At 39.6% G+C, this 18,033-nt stretch overlaps 1 protein-coding gene across 2 annotated transcripts in view; it reads right to left on the minus strand.

Moving 5' to 3' along the window:
- PLD1 (phospholipase D1) overlaps positions 1 to 18,033 on the minus strand; it is a 113,450-nt gene that overhangs the window by 79,536 nt on the left and 15,881 nt on the right. For both annotated transcript variants that reach the window (XM_065877027.1, XM_065877026.1), the window contains exons 8-11: positions 15,996 to 16,148; positions 13,085 to 13,234; positions 12,300 to 12,383; positions 2,121 to 2,202 (exon numbers count right to left, since the gene is read on the minus strand). In XM_065877027.1, coding sequence (XP_065733099.1) covers positions 2,121 to 2,202; positions 12,300 to 12,383; positions 13,085 to 13,234; positions 15,996 to 16,148 — 469 coding nt within the window. The remainder of the gene's footprint in view (positions 1 to 2,120; positions 2,203 to 12,299; positions 12,384 to 13,084; positions 13,235 to 15,995; positions 16,149 to 18,033) is intronic.

Genomic DNA, 18,033 nt, shown 5'->3' on the forward strand with positions numbered 1-18,033 from the left:
CCTCCTGAGCCCTGATCTGGCAACTCGCTTTCTGGAGTATACTTAGATGTCCTGTAGGCACCTCACATGCACATGATCTAAAATGTAGCTCTCTGACTCTGGGTTCTTCCCACTTCCTCCTACTACCAGATTCACCGTCCCAACACACCATATTTATCAGCTCACCCTTCTTCCATCATACCCCCGCCCCCGACAGTGGTTCCCCACTGTCGTCCGTAAAGTGCAAACCACTGGCTTGACTCACAAAGCCTCCACATCCCAACGGCCTTTCCAGCTCGATCTCCCATCCTACCTATGCTAACACTCAGGTGTCATCAACTTTGTCACCTTGCTGTGACTGATAAGGCCTTATGAATTCCTGCATCCAGAATGTTTCCTCATCACACTTCCTATACCTAGAAAGCGCTTCTTTTAAAATTTCTGGCCCATACTAAATGCCCTAAAGTCCTCATATTGTGAGGGGCTTCCACATCAGACCTACCCAATGCTCTCCCTCCTGCTTTGAATCTTGGCACTGTCTCTGTACCCAGCTGACTCTTGTGTAGATTTTTAAGCTCCTTCAGCTCAAGAATCGTGTCTTTTATTTTTGTACATTCTCATGTGATTAGCCAAGTGCCCTGCACGTAAGAGGCATTCAACAAAAACATGTTAATTGAAACCTAAAAGAGTAAAGCATCGGATAAGTTCTATGAGGAGAGGATTTTCTGTTATGATTGATGATCGCTAGGCAAGGCTGGAAAAACTTATTAGAATGGAGTTTCAGGAGTTTACTTTTAGAGGAGAAATGGGAAAGCTGCCATTTCGCAGAGAGAAACATGGAGAAAGTTACAGCCCATTCAATATGTAGAAAGATGTTTGGTAAGGCTAGGACTAGCCCAGGACATGAGTCCTTCAGCAAGCAAGGCAGGGATGGAATCCTATTCACACACATGGCATCCTTAGTAATTAGTGTAGTACCAGGCTCAGAGAAGACACCGTAACTGTATGATGGATTATTTAATGAATATGCAAATAATGCTTTTCAAGACCAGAATTTCAAATTTTGTGAATGGAAGTCTGTTGAGACAACAGATTAGACTAGCCTTGAAAATGATGCTGTTTGGCAGAACATGTGTCTGAAATAAAGACAATCAACTTCTTTTGCCTTTAATATCAACAGTGAGGTCTGCCTACACTATCCCCAGATATCCTAAACTAAAGGCATGGGGAAAAGACATTGAAGGAAGGGGGAAAGGTGAGTGGGAAAGGGGTAGTGGAATGTAGAGGATGGAAAAAAAGAAATAAGTGATGGCTGTGATAAATAGAAAATATTGATACTAACCCCAATTACTTAGGACCTACAAATCTGCTAGAATGTTTAATGACAGAATTCTAAAAGTTAAGACAGTTTCAAATAATAGTAAAAAGGCTACTAGCACTCCCTAATTTGGACATGATTAATAATAAATTGAACTTAATTCAACTATTCTAATTCAACTTAATTTAACTCGGTTGAGGGCCAACCACATAAAATATTTCATTAGAAATATGAATGTAAAGTAGTCATTGGTGAGCTTATACTGCTTCAGTTGTTTACTTTTTATAACAAAAAAAGCACACTCAATGCTCACCCAGGATCTACAGGGTCACACTATTACCATGAACTGTCCCAAAACTGGAACCACCAATTCTTTATGTCCTTCCATTTGACGTGCTTCAACATCAGCTTGACCCCATCTGACTGAAATCATTCTCAGATGACTTCGAATTTTGCTCAAATGACAAAGTAATGAAAAATAAATAAAATTCTATGTTTCATTTCATCATTTATTACTCAATGATGAAATTTTATTACAATTTTTTGCCTAACAAATCAGCTGCCTACAACTGATTAAAAAACAAAAAAATTAGACTTGGTCATATAATCCATGCTGTGAATTAGGTGAAAATATTTATGATTCACAAGTAATGGGAAAAAAATCAGAACCAAATGAACTTGAAAACAGTAAGTATTCTACTTTTTGTCAAGCTCTAAAGAAAATAGTTATAAGTGTACACGAAGGGCTTTGGGGAAAAAAAGGCATTTCAGAGGCAATAAACTTTTAAAAAATTACATCAGCATTTGTTAGGAAAGTACATACTGCTTTTCGCTTAAGAATGCAGTCCAACCTCCAACGATTTCCTTCAACCACCGGACGTTTCAGGAAGATTTCTGGACTCAACCTGAAATCACGAAACCAAGATTTCAAGAAACTAAAACAAATATAAAGTTCTGGTTGTGTCATAGGAAGCAGAGGCAATTTTAGCTCAAATGTCATCACCATCCTCCACTGTGGCAGGCCATCCAAAGTTCCACTATGAGTCCACGTACAACTTCATATGGGAACAGCAGCCTCTACCCCAAAAAGGTCAATTTCAATTTCTCTATCTTACTCACACATCATACATAGACACACCTGCAGATACTATTGACTGTCCACCTTCTCCTTCCTTGCTGTCAGAGCCCACCTCCCATGACTGAATGTGAATATTCTAAATAATTGCTTTCCCAGACTCCTGTGCAGCTCCAGCACAGGAAAATAACACAATCCTGTACAATGAGATATATGAGGAGGTACACGAGGGGTTAATGGAAAAGTTGTTTCTCTTATGAGAGGAAGAGACACATGCACACACAAAAAAACCCCCAGGAAAAGCGGCTCTAGGATGGATGTTGTATGGGGGTGTGATGCTTAGACGGGTGCGGCCAAATGGAAATTTAAGGGCAAAGCCAGAACCCCGAAATCACTGGATGACTTCACCAACTTCAGTACTGCCTAACTTTAGATTTCTCACTCAATGAGACAAATCCTCATTGTTTAAGCCACCTTTAGTTGAGCATTCTAGCAACCTAGGCCAAAAGTGTTCTAATAGATAAACATGAACACTGACTTCCTATACCAAGCAGTGTCCATGGGAACCTGGGGCTTTCTGAGCAGGGAAGAAGGCAGGCTTGCTGATAGATGAACTTTTCCCAGTGTGAGAATGGACCCCTGGGTTCTTCTCCTTAGTAGTGCCACAAGCAGCACAGTACAGGAGTCACTTTTTCCCTTGGGCGTGTGTTCAAAATTACTGCCTGAGTTAAACTGGTAAGTAGTGTACCTCCTCTATAATGGGAAAAACAAACAAACAAACAAAAACAACAAAGAAAATTTCATCCACTGAAATGCTAGACCTGGAGGAGTGGGGTAGACTGTGTAAGGATCAAAGCCTTACAGAATACTAGCGTGGAATATTGGCTTAGCCAGGGAGTCTTCTAAGCATGTGAAAACAACAGGGTTTTAAGGAGCTAAAGAGATTAAAAGAAATAATTTTATGCTCTGTGTCATTCAGTTAAAGAAAATAAAAACCCAGAGAAAAAAGTATCTAAAGAAACTCATATTGGGTAAGATAAATAAGAAAACAGACAAATAGAAGGCTGTGTACAGTAAAAATCTTAACATATTTAGTTTAGAATAGGAAACAACTCAAACAAACAAACAAAAATGCAGCAACTGGTAGGAAAAGATCTAAGATGAATTAAAAACAGATCTGTTTTAAATAGAAAAGTGTGTCATTGGGCACTGCTAGTTCACTGAAAGTAGGACATACCTAACAACATATATACACTTGCAATTTTTGATGTACACATTAATTATGGGATCAGAGGGCTTCAGTTTTGGGGCCATTTTCAGGTCTATACTCTGCAATTAAGCCTTCATCATCTTTTTTTTTAAATCTAAAAGCATTGTGTACCCTGTATGCAGAGTGTTCTATTAGATGCGTTGGAGGATCTTAAGCAGGCTCTCAAGGAGACCTGGATTTTGAGGATAATACATGAAAAGATAAAAATAGTCATGCTATAAAAACTGAAAGTATAAACAAAGGCAAGGAGAGAATAGCTATGACCCACAAGCATCATTATGTCAAGATCTTTACTAAGTAATTATTAGCTAAGCAAAATTCAAAAGAATTGTGTAATACTACATATCATTGAGTTTAGGACACCAATGACTGTAAGATGTGTGTATCACTAAGAAAGAAAAAATAATGACAGCTATAACTGTAAGATGCTATTGAGTGTATGATGTATTACGACTTCAGAGATGTTGAAATGTGCTTCTAAGTAAATGCTCCTTTTAGAAGGTTTTATAGCTGCAAATGCTTGTATGAGAAAAAAAGCTTAAAATCGATGATCAGAGCTTCCATCTTAATTAGACAGAATAAAAGAATAAATTAAGAAAAAGTAAGAAGGATGGGAATAATAGATAAGAATGGAACTCAACGCAATATGAAACAGAACAACAGTAGACAAAACTCAATGAAACCAAAATCTAGCTCTTTGAAAAGATTAATAAAATTGACAAACTAGCTAGATTGAAACAGAAAAGAGGAGTTTGACTATTTTAGATTTCTTACTTAAGTGGGAAGAAATAATATCAATCCTACCCAAACTCTTTCAGGAAACAAAGGCAGGGGAAATACCATCTCATACAATGAGGCTAGCATTATCCTAATACCAAAACCAAACAAAGACAATCCAAGAAAAGAAAAAAATTAAGTACAATATTCCTTACGATCATAGAGGTAAAAATCTTTACCAAAACATCACAACTTATAAAAAGGATAACAAATCATGACAAAGTGGGGTTATTCCTAAGAATGCAAGGTTAGTTTAAAAGTTGAAAATCAATCAATGCAATTCAGCACATTAACAGAAAAAAATGGTCATTTCAATGCATGCAGAAAAGTCTTGACAAAATTCAATACCCATTCAGAATAAAAACTCTCAATACATTATAAATAGGAAGGAATTTCCTCAAAGTAATAAAAGGCACCTATTAAAAAAAATCTACCTAAAGCATATAATAAAAGACTGAAAGCTTTTCTTCTAAGACTGAGAACAAGAAAGATGTCCGTTCTCATCACTCCTTTTCAACATTTTACTGATGACGCTAGCCAGTGCAATAAGGAAAAAAAAGAAAGAAAAAGAAAATAAGAAATAGAAGGCATGCAGATTATGAAGGAAAAAGGAAAACTGTCATTATTCACACATCACATGATCATCTATGGGAAAAATCCTAGGGCATCTACAAAAAAGCTATTCATACTAGTAAGTGAACTAAGCAAGATTGCAGTAAATAAGATAAATATAAAAAATCAACTGCATTTCCATATGCTGGCAGTAAACAATTGGAACATGAATTTTTTAAAATAACATTTACAATAACATAAAAAAACATGAACTACTTAGTGATAAGTGCAAGACCTGTATATGGAAAGTACAGAACACTAATGAGAAAATTTAAATAAGATCTAAAAAACTGGAGAGATACACAGTATTTATGAATTGGAAGACTCAATAATGAGAAAGAAGAAAAAATTTGACATACTGTCTAACCAGAGGTGATTTTACCATTCTTTTCCCTCTGATTTCTCAGTTGGGAGGGAGAACCTGGAAATGGGCACTGGCACTGGTAGAGAGAGCCTCAGAAGTCCTCTAGCTCAGGCTTGAGGAGGAAGAGTGGGATTTCCTGACAGTGATAGTGGTGGCAGGGAGGGACCCACAGGCATCAAAAATGAGGAAATGGAACTTTTCTCTCCAATGGAAGAGCTGTGGTTCCAAGAGGAAAATATAAATATCCACTGCTTGGCTCTGGACACAAAGTGTCACTGAAGGAAGTGTGTGGCAGAGCAGGGTAAATAAAGCCTCCTTCTAGCAAGAGGACTAAAAAGGGAAGCCGCAGGCAACCCATAAGGAGTGGGTATACCATGGAGAGAGAGGAGCTCAGAAAAGCAATGCTATAAAGTTGTTTATGAATTTCTAGCTCACTCCTAAGCTGCCCATGCATGGGTTTGGTCCTAATATGCCGCCAAAGAATTTGAAAACTGAAATAAGAAATAGACCACTGACCAAATTGGCCACTAGGTGGAGCACATGGGGGGGCAGATCTAAAGAGCACTGCAAAGGCTTTGAAAACAAAATTGACATTAAAAACACACAGGTAGAAGACTGGTTGCAACATTCTGCATGAACCCAAATGGGCCAATTTCCTGCTAAAACAAAAATATCAACATTCTCTATAAGATTTAAACAAGACCCAGAGTCATAATATTCAAAACTTCCAGAATACAGTAAAAAATTACTTGGCATACAAAAAAAATCAGAAAAATCTCAACTTGCAGGAAAGACATTCAACAAATGCCAATGCCAAAATGACATAAATGTTGGAATTATTTAATGTAATTCTCTGCCAGATATTATAAAAATGTTTCAACAAGTAAGGGTGAACACTCTTAAAATGAATGGATAGTCAGAAAGTCTCAGCAAAGAAATAAAGATATAAATAAAAACCAATGAGAAATTTTCAAACTGAAAAATACAATTACAAAAAACCAAACTCTCACTGGATAGGTTCGGTACCAGAACAGAGATGACAAAGGAAATAATCAGTGAACTTAAAGACAGATAAATAGAAATTATCCAATTTGAATAACAAAGAAAAGATTGAAAAAAATGAACAGAGCCTCAGAGACTTGTGGGACAATACTAAAAGACACAATTTATGTCATCAGAGACTCAGAAAAAGAGGAGAAAGAGGGAAATACAGGAAAAAATTTGAAGAAAAATGGCTGAAAATTTCTCAAATTTGATGAATGATATAAACCTACAGATTCAAGAAGCTCAGTGAACTCCAAACAGGATAAATTCAAATATCATAATCAAACTGCTGAAAACAAAAGGCAGGAAGAAAATGTTGAAAGCACTCAGAACAATGCATTATTATTTTTTGTGTGGTATGCGGGCCTCTCACTGTTGTGGCCTCTCCCATTGCGGAGCACAGGCTCCGGATGCACAGGCTCAGCAGCCATGGCTCACGGGCCCAGCTGCTCCACTGCATGTGGGATCTTCCCGGACTGGGGCACGAACCCGCATCCCCTGTATCAGCAGGTGGACTCTCAACCACTGCACCACCAGGGAAGCCCAACAATGCATTATTTAAGAGGGGAGCAATGATTCAAAATGACTGCAAATTTCTCATCAGAAAACATGGAGGCCAGAATGAAGTGGAGCAAATTGTAGCTAGACTGTATAAAGTTCTTCTACAGTTTAGTAATAAGAAAACAATCCAATAAAAAAAGAAGAAAGGTAAGATTTTAATATGTTTCCAAAAAAGCTAAACAAATGTCCAAAAGTCACAGGAAGATATGCTTAACGTGAAAAGACATTGCTAATGCAAACTGAAACCACAGTGAGAGACTACTCCATACCCTTTGGAATGACTAACATTAAAAAAGACTAACAGTACCAAGTGCTTGCAATGATGAGGAGGAATGAAACTCTCATACATTAGTAGTACAAGCACTTTGGAAAACAGATTGACAGTTTCTCATGTTAACCATATATTTAACTCCTAGTATTGATATAATACAGTAACTTGAATCTACTTTCTAAGACAAGGGTTACCTAACTGTGCTCCATGAGCCAAATCTGGTCCATCGCCTGTTTTAGTATGGCTTATGAGCTAAGAATGGTTGTTACATTTTTAAAGGGTTATTAAACACACACACACACACACACACACACACACACACACACCCCACACACACACACAAAGAAGAATATACATCAGAGACTGTATGTATGTGAACTGAAAAGCCTAAAATATTTACTGTCTGGCCCTTTACAGAAAAAGTTTGCCAACCCTGTTGAAAGTCAGAGGCTTTTGAACTTTTTGGGTCATAATCCACAAGAATACATTATGAATCCACCCCAATATTTTCATCTATCTACCTACCTATCAGTCAGTCTTCTACTGACTACTGAAATAAAAATTTCACAAAATAACCCTTACTGCCACTTAAGTTGCAACTTTCCGTTCTCTTATTTCCTTCCTTTTCTTATCCTATTTCATTATTTAAATAAAATTCTGAACATAACCCACTGAATTCTTTTTTTTTTTAATAAATTTATTTTATTTATTATTTTTGGCTGCGTTGGGTCTTTGTTGCTGAGCACTGGCTTTCTCTAGTTGCAGCGAGCGGGAGCTACTCTTTGTTGCGCTGCATGGGCTTCACATTGCGGTGGCTTCTCTTGTTGCAGAGCACGGGCTCTAGAGCGCAGGCTCAGTAGTTGTGGTGCACTGGCTTAGCTGCTCTGCGGCATGTGGGATATTCCCGGACCAGGGCTCGAACCCATGTCCCCTGCATTGGCAGGAGGATTCTTAACCACTGCGCCACCAGGGAAGCCCAATTCTTTTAATAAATAATTACTAAAGGGCTTCCCTGGTGGCGCAGTGGTTGAGAGTCCACCTGCCGATGCAGGGGACACGGGTTCGCGCCCCGGTCTGGGAAGATCCCACATGCCGCGGAGCAGCTGGGCCTGTGAGCCATGGCCACTGAGCCTGAGCACCCGGAGCCTGTGCTCCGCGACGGGAGAGGCCACAACAGTGAGAAGCCCGCGTACCACACACACACAAAAATAATAATTATAATAATAATTACTAAAGAGTCGCAACCCACCATTTGAAAAACATAACATTAAAATCAACTTAAATGTGTCTCCTACTTAGAACAGTCTTAGCTTGTGAGCCAGTCCAAATGAAATGTTGACTTTGTTTTTCACTTTAGAGCCTTTGTCTCCAGCTCAAAGGAGACCTTGTTTCTGTTCCCGTTCCTCTGATAACTCCCCCTTTAAATATCTTTGTTTATTGTTTTTCTTCTTTTTCTCCAGTTTTACTAATCCAGTCTGTCTCTCGCCTGTTTAATGCACGGACTCAGTACAGACACTGTGGCAGACCCCACCTGCACCCTCACCACCGACAGGCCAGGCAGAGAACCAATCTAGGCAAAGACTCAACACACATGCTCCAAACATCCCTGCTGACCAGTGGGAATGAGAATCACCATCATCCAGAGGAAAGGTGATCTAAGCCACGCTTTATACATCCATCCTAAGTTAAAGCAATGGACTGGAAGCCACATCTTGGCACCCAGCCTCATTCTAGGACTCACTCCAGTGAACACTGGGTAGTTCACAGGTGACGTGAAGTAGCACCAAGCACAGAAAAGACATATAAGACATGTTCTCCTGGTAGATACAGATAAACAAGTGAGGAATGTTCACTAATCCTTACACAGAAACTACCTCTTTTGATACCTTCAACTTCTAGCTAGGATTTACTCTTCACCTTAATTTTCAGATAGTCTGGGCTGTTTAACGAATCATTCTCTCTTCTAACCTGACAGCCTACCTTAGAATTTACCTCTTCAGAAAATGTCTTCTGACTAAATCTACCCAAATCTGATTATTACTTTATCCAGCACCTTAAAAAAATCCAATCTGCACTTAAAAAATGTCAGAGCTAAAAGGGATCTCACACACCAGGCGGTGCATTCAGCTCCTGGGAGAGGCAGCTCCATGACATGTGGGCACTAGAGCAGACACACTGGATCCAAGCCAGCACCAGCACGTACAGACTGTGTTGCTACGGGCAGTTTCCTAATTGGCCCCACTGAGCCTCACTTTTCTCATCTGTAACACAGTCCCTGGCGTTTAGTAAGAATTCAACTAATAGTAGCTACTTACTGTTAATGTTATTCAACTATGCCTTAGAAATGACCCCTTATAAAGGTGAATATGACTTGCCCCAAGTTAGTAATAGTGAGGCCCCTAAGGCGGTCTGAGCAGAGACTCTCACCATTCCTCTCCTGGACCACAACAATAACTCGCTAGATGGTCTCTATAACCACTGTTCAATTCATCTTCTACACTATAACCAAAATGGTCCCTTTTAGAAAACAAATTTGATTAAAATTCCCATGCTTAAAAATGTTCACTGATTCCCAGTGTTCAAGGGACTGCACTGGAGTTCAAAGGACTCCAGTGTTCAAACAATGCAAACTCTTCAGCAGCTTATCAAGGGCCCTTCACAATTTGGCCCTAACCCGTCTTTTGAATGCTATCTCCACCCACCATCCCAAAGAATGCTATGCTTAAGCTGTTTATGACCTCTACCTTCCTCCAAAATTGCTGTGCTCTCTCACTCCTCTATGCCTTGGTCCTGGTTATCCCTCTGTCAAAAACATTCACTGTCTTCAACTGGACAGCTCCATCACCCAGGACTCAGGCCAGCATTCTGTCCATTGAAGCTTCCACAGCTCCTGCAGGCTCAGTCACTGCCCTAATCCATTGTTCTACACATGACTTCCTGACTCTCTACTGCTGCAGGGTAGGGGCTGCTTATCTTTCATCTTTCTGTACACGTGGCCTCGTTCAGTACCCGTCATAGAGGCTGCTCACTAAATAGCTCTGGAATGAATGAGTGAATAAATTAACAAATGAAAAGATGGATGGTTAAATGAATTAACAAATAAAGAAACTAAGAGCTTCTAGGTCCCAGGTTGCTTCTCATTTCACTAAATCTGCCTTTGCTTGCATACTAATTGTTTTAGAAACAGATTAACACAGTTTTCACTCATGTATATGATGTCTCTTGAATTAGACTGGAAACTTCTAAAGGTCATGTGCACCTTCTCACTATGCTTTTCATTCTCTCAGACCCAGATATATCAGGGTTTGATAAAGTTTCTGAATGCTCTCTTTTGCAACGTACTTGCACAACAAGTATTTTCTTCCTTGTTATGAGGGAAGTTCCTGCAAAGGTTTTATTTCAAAGAGTGTTGTAATAAGATGTTATCCTAGTGCAGTCACGAAAAAGCAATAACCTCCTGATTTATTTTCTTGCTGACAGCAGAAGAAAAAACATTCAAGGTTCCATCTCTTTAGATGTTTAAATGAGTCTGTATTTTAGTGTTCAGAACCTTCAAAATATATATTATTTGCTTGTGTAAAACATGAAAATACGGGCTCAGTGGAAATGCTATTTTCAGTCTCTTTCATGTCCCTGTCAAACTTTCAGAAATACTTTTTAAAGGGACATACCCACTACATTAAGCTTGAATCTACTCTCATAAGTGTTTAGAAAGTATTCAACCAAAGAGGTAGCTTCTAAGTATGAAACTTTCTTTTATTCCTTGTAACTGACAGAAGAGACAAAATTTGGCAAGAATACAAAGGGCAAGATTAAGGTCCTCCATAAACATGAGAATAAGCAGGTTCTCAGACATGCTGACTATCACACACCCTATCTATTGAATCTAGATCAATCGTTCTCAACCAAGAGGGACTGTGCCCTGCCAGGGGACATGTGATGACAGCTGAAGACATTTTGGTTATCACAACTGGGAGCTTGCTACTGGCATCTAGTGGATAAAAGACAGGGATACTGATGGTTTTAAACATCCCACAACGCACAGAACAACACCCCCATAATAAAGAATTATCTGGCCCCAAAGGTCAATAGTGCCGATTGGGAAAGCATGCCCTAGAATTATAGATTTCCTCATCACTGAGGCAAAACAGTAGAAGAAGATGCGTTCATATTCCTAATTACTCTCCCCTCCCTGAAAAACCTAGAATTAGGAGGAAATGAATTATGAAGGTATTTTCATAGTTCAGTACAAGAGAGCATTTGGAAGGAAACAGGATAGGGAAAAACAGGGGGCATTTCAAGCAACTAAGTTCTTAGAAGGAAAACATATTTAAGACATTTTCATTTCCTTTGTAGCAAATGTTAGCATCTGCAATGGGTTTTAACTATCCAGGCAGGTGGATAATTGGAACTAAAGTCAGACTACAAAGCCTACACCCACTCCAGGAGGAAAATTTCCCAAGAGCTAAATGAGTTTTAGGTACAAGACTTTCAGTGGCTTTAATAAGCATAATAACTCTCATGGATGATTTTAAAGGGGATTAGAAAGTTGAGACATGACGCATCTTCAAAAAAGCTAACCATTACAATGGATATTTTCATAGAATAGGCAAATGGGAATATTCTAATTTCAAAGGGACAATTCAGAGGAAGCATATTCATTGGACCTCATGACAGACATAACCAGATGAGGAAAGATACCCAGGGAAGATTATTTTCCATTACCTCTACACCTATATTTGCATTGCAAAATAATCTTTACTAAAATGAATACGGGTTATCTGCTTCCAAATGGAAAGACAAAAACAAAACTGTTCAAACTAAATATTTTAAGAATATATATGGGTGCCAGGTTTTTTGAAAAGACCTTTTAGTGGAGGCTACTACAATTCATTAGTTGAGACTTTGGCCAAACCATCTGTGAGTACTGCTGTCTTTCCTAATGTATAATTCTACAACAGCACAACACTGTTCTATATTCCTAAACATAGAGACCTCCAAACAAACTCCCCAGGGACAAATACTAACCACCAATCTGTGATAAAAATCTCTTCTTTTGCCTCTTCCATTGCATTCGCCACATCTTCAAAATATCCTTTGGCATTAACATACCTGAAAAGACAAGTTTTCTGTTTCATTTTTTTAACAAAACAAACAAACAAAAAGGCATTTATCGTATGGCAAAAGAGAAGATGGAAGCCACTGCCTAGAGTTTCTACAAAACCACCGGTTTACTTTGTATAACTGGAAACAAGGATTGAAAACACCTTCTGTCTGCTATGTAGGAAGTACAGTAAGTAGACAGAAGTAGGCAACCTGATCCCTTTCTGCTGAGAGAATAACGAATTGATTGGCCTTATCATCGTATGGGGTCAGATGAATTCTCCCATCCTGTTGAACTCACACACGGTTGTTCTTCTGAGACCGAAAGCAAACCAGCTTCTAATCCATGGGTAGAAAAGCATGCTAAGCAGGGTTTCATTTAAAAGAAATACGTGGCAAGTAAAGTCTCTTTCTTAAATTATGGCTAATGACTTAAATAAACTTTCCATTTGCATCATTAAGAAAATGTATGAAATTAACTTTTAAAATCAAACTTCAAAATCTAAAGCTAGCTGTCTAAAGCTCTCTGTAAAAAATCATAAAATGGAAGACTAAGTGCTGCTCAGGTAGTCCTATAAAGAAAGTCCCTTGTTAAGTATAATGCATAATATCTTTTCACAGCTTCAGAAATTGATTCCAGGTGAATTTAGACCACTACAATATTAAATGCTATGACTACTGTGATAGTCTTAGAGCAAAAAAGATCTTACCATTTAGCTAAAGTGTTCTCTTGGATTGCAGCATAAGACCCAAATCGATGATCTTTGAGAAAGTTGGGGCCATGTTTATGGATGAATTCTTCTATAGCCCCTCCCCACCACCGAGCATGTCTATAGCTGTTGCATTTTAAAATCAGTGTCCTTCAAAGAAAAGCAAAATGTGGAAAAGAATGGTCACTCTGTGTTCTGTCTCTTTAAACAATTTAAGAATTAAACATGTCCCATTTTGTTTTGTTACTGCAGCAAACATAAGTGGAAAATTTTAGGCAAAGAGCACCTTACCTATATCAGAAAAGTAGATTTTTAAACGTTTTTGGCAGGATTTTAAACTATATTCAACGTAGCAAAAACAAACCTTCAGGTTACTTATTCCCTCATTCACTTATGCAAACTTGTGTAAAGGCACTTATTACAGGCCTCGAGCTCGCTGTGCTGGACTGTGAGGTGGACAACGGAAGAGACATAAGGTGAAGGTCCTACATCGAAGTGTTAGAGAGTTGTTGGCTCCTGTAGAGGACATTTCCCTTGGGACTGCCTGGTGTCCATTCCCTCAGCCTCCCTTCCCTACTCTGCATCCACCAAAGCCAACAAAATGGCATCTTCCAGCCCCTGATCTCAAAGATTGGTTCAGGGATGAGGACATTAGCCAATTCCACCCAACAAGTGAGAATAAATGCAAGGACTTGCTCAGAAATGCCAAGAAGAGATTCCTTCCCTTCCACTGAACTTGGTTTGAGTGTAAGAGGCAGCCATCTTGCTACCACCAGGGGACCAGCCTGAGGATGGTGCAGATCCCAGGAGACAGAGCTGAGAAAGGCCAGGAAAACGCATCTCAATGACATAGTTGGAAGCTTGGAATCAGCCATGGTTAACGTGGCTTATTAGTTACTTCTGATGTAACCCAGAATGCACTGGATTTTTCTACTGCCAATGACTAAACTATCCTAAATGGTTACAGATTTATAAGTGCTGAAAAAAAATTCAGAGTAGGAGATCATAAAAAGTTATTACATGACAAATGCCAGAAATGGTGATTACCACCAAGAGGTGGAAATAAGTTATCCAAATTTGAAGTTCAGAGAAAACAAGGTGTTGGAGCCAGCGGTCTCCCTGCCATTTAGGGAGAAACCCACCTCAGTATAAAAGCCCTGTGAGTGAGGAGGGAGAGTTTGCCTTTGGGGGGAAATGCAATGATCCTGATGAGAAGCAGGGGAGGGGCTATATTCACAGACCCCAAAATAATTATTTATAAAGATTAGGGATGTCCAAACATCCTAACATTGATGCTTGGCTTTTGTCTGGGGGGTGGCGAGGGGCGAGGTGAGACGTGGTGGTGCTGGGAGCAGTGAGGCACTCTCCATTGGCCGCCGCAGGGCTGACACCAGACTCTGCGGGCAGGTCAGGAGGCCATGGAACGTGCCTGGGCTTGAGCCAACATGCTAGTACTACTCCAACTGAGTTGAAATGCCTCTGAAAACTAGTTATGAGAAACAGATATTGTAGAAGAGATAGTGACAAACAGCGGTCTTATCACAGGATGTGAGCCAGAGTTAAGGAAAAAAAAAAAAAAAAAAACCATTCCAAACATGGAGATAGGAAGAAGAAAGGTGAAGAGGAATCTAGAAATGTGTGAGACGGGATGGTGAAGAGAACCGTCTCCATAGAACTGAAAGGCTGTATTAGGGAGGGGTTGCTAATAAAGGCAGAGAGATAGAAGGCCTCCGACTGCAAATGGAGGAACTTAGGCTTGTTTGATACAATGAGGAGGACCACTTACACCAGGGAGGAAGCAGATGAAACCTGGATCTGTATGGATTCATTTGGCAAGGGTGTGCAAGTGAGTGAGGATAGGAGATGGAGGTAAGACGGCCAGTAAGTAACTGTTATAGCGACCAATGAGAATTGTGGCCTGATTTCTACAGTCCCCCAGAAAACAGGAAAGTACAGTACCAGGAGAGAGGTTGGGTTTTTTTTTGTTTGATTGACTGTTTGTTTGTTGGCCGTGCCAGGCGGCTTGTGGGATTTTAGTTCCCTGACCAGGTATTGAACCTGGGCCCTGGGCAGTGAGAGCTGAGAGCACAGAGTCCTAACCCCTGGACCACCAGGGATTCCCAGGAGGGAGGCTAATTGGCAGCACCACTACATTTCCAATAACCAATCCTGAACCTTCTATTGTCAGAGATCAGGAAGTTCAGCACATATTTTCACACACACAAACACACATGCAAACATATTACTAAGAGTAGCATATTTATATAATATATATATATTTAATGTCAGTGTGTATAAAGAGAGAAATGTATATCTATAAGTATTTATATACATGAGGCTGAACTTTATAGAGACAGATGTATATATAAAGACACGTATATCGTATAACTACAGTCTTCCAGAAACAAACATTTATCAACACACACACACACACACACACACTCGCTAATAAAATCTACAGTAAATGTACAGTTGAGTATCCTTCAAGGTATCTTTCTTAAAATCTGTATGTAAACAGAATTTTTCTAATCAAGTCACTTTTTACATGTTTTGTTAATAAAAGGATATCAATTTATAAAGTAAAATTTTACTTTTTAAAAATATGCATTATTACTCCTTATCTGCTTGGTAAATTGGTATTATTGGGTAGTCAATTTTGTTAAAATGGGCATATATTTTATTAAAACAGGCACGCAGCAACACATGGGGTCATTTATTCTGACTCGTGTACATATGTAATTCACATCTTAAAAATATACAAAAAGAAAAGTCGTTTCATCACTTTTGATTGAGAATGAGTTCTAAATAATAATTTCCTAACATCTAAATTATTTTACCATCTTCTTCACTTAAGGTTGGGAGAAAAACTCTGTTTTTAGAGAAATCTTTTAAAAATATTTCCAATTTGTACCTTGAAAGATTATCAATTCGGAGTCCATATTTTGTCTCCGTCTCCTTCTTTCCCACCGTAACTCTGAATTCTTTATCTACCAGCAAGACGAAGGCAATAGCACCACTGTCTGGTTTCATATATAGTAAAAAGGAATCTTTTACTATCAACCACCTGTAAGAAGGAAATAAGTATTTTTAAAGTACTGAATTACTGAAACAAAAAGAACGAATTATTATGACACATCTGAAGTAAACACTCTAGCAGACGGTACGCATAATTTTATTTTTTACACAAGGGATCTATTTTTTAAAAAATATGAAAACACTATAAAACAATAAAAAAATCTTCCTATTATGTTTTTTGAGAAGTACTGGCACCAAGCAATTCAAAACAATTCATTAGCTCTTTAAACACTAATGGCAAATCCTGGAAGAATGCCCCGATACGGGCAGGCAGCGCTAATAGGATGCAAAGCAGGCGCCATAGTTGTTCCGAAAGTGGAATGGGTTGGTGTTTGCTAAAATAAACCACCATAAAAGAGGCCAATGAGGGGCTTCCCTGGTGGCGCAGTGGTTGAGAGTCCGTCTGCAGATGCAGGGGACACGGATTCGTGCCCCGGTCCGGGAGGATCCCACATGCCGCGGAGCGGCTGGGCCCGTGAGCCATGGCCGCTGAGCCTGCGCATCCAGAGCCTGTGCTCCGCAACGGGAGAGGCCACAGCAGTGAGAGGCCCGCGTACAGCAAAAAAAAAGAGGCCAATGAGTCTCTGAGTAAGTAAAACCCCCCTTTCAAAAAATCCAGTAAGCATCCAATAATCTACATATTGTTGTTCATTTCAAATTATTGGTGGCTTTAAGGACCATTAATAAATGATGCTCAGTGGAACATGGTCTCTCAAAAGTATATCTGCATTCAATCCAATATCTATTTAAGAGCCTCGTGATGCAAAAGTACAGTGATAAACTGGGAGTTCGGGCAGAGGTAGAAACAACACAAAGATAAATCAGACATGTTCTCAAAGGAGCTTATTAGGCTAGTGGGGCACGATAATTCTAGGCTGAATGGATAGGTACTAGAGGAAAGAAGCAAAAAGTGATGTGTGTAAGGAGGGGGGAGCCCTTAGTTCTCACTAAGAGAATGAGCTAGTGGCGTTCTCCCAAAGAGCTGGTGTCTGAGGGAGGCCAGGACGAAGCCCATCACGTAGAGCCTAAAGGGTTCAAGGTGTACATCCCGTATGGAGGGAAGTTAGCAAAGGCTCTAACGTGTGGGAATGCTGCCTGTATTGGAAGAAAGTCTGGAGAGGCCGGGGTTTCAGGAGGTGTAGTATGAGAAAATGGACAGTGAAGTTAGGTGGGGTGGGTGTGGGGAACAGGCAAAGGCCACATTGAGGAGGGTCTGAAGGCCATGTGAAGGAGGAGGACTTTACATCATGGAACCAGTTTTTTCTAAACTTGCCTGATCATCAGAATCTCGAGATGCTTGTTAAAAAAACAGTAGATTCCTAGGCCCTACCGCAGACCCATTAAAAAGGCCGGACAATCTGTGTTTCTAAAACAACACCCAGATGCCTTTTAAATAAAGCAATCCTCCTGCCCTGGCAAGGCAATGGGACAATAAACCATGGGAACTATATTTTAGAAAGAAAGGTCTGAAGGATCAAGAAGGATGTCCTGTAGCAGGTTGGCAAGCTGCTGTAGTAATAGAAAACAGTGCTTCTCACCACTTCACCGTGAATATGCATCACCAAGGGATCCTGTTAAATAAAATGCAGATTCTGATTCGGTAGGCCTGGGGCGGGGCCTGAGATTCTGCATTCTAACAGGACTCGGAGGGGATGCTGAGGTTAGGACCTCACCCTGCAGAGTCAGGACGCAGATGATAGGGCGTGACACTGACAGTGGCAAGAGCCAGAGAGAAAGGGTGGGATTGATTTGAAGTGAAAACAAATGGCAACTTTGTCAAGCTGCATCTAACATCATATTCACCTGAGATTGTATAGTGAGCGAATGAATCGGTCGATAACTAAATAAAGTAACAGTGGGAGTATTATATCACA

The sequence above is a fragment of the Phocoena phocoena genome, chromosome 4 (genome assembly GCF_963924675.1).
Source record: "Phocoena phocoena chromosome 4, mPhoPho1.1, whole genome shotgun sequence".
In the NCBI taxonomy this organism is placed as follows: Eukaryota; Metazoa; Chordata; class Mammalia; order Artiodactyla; family Phocoenidae; genus Phocoena; species Phocoena phocoena.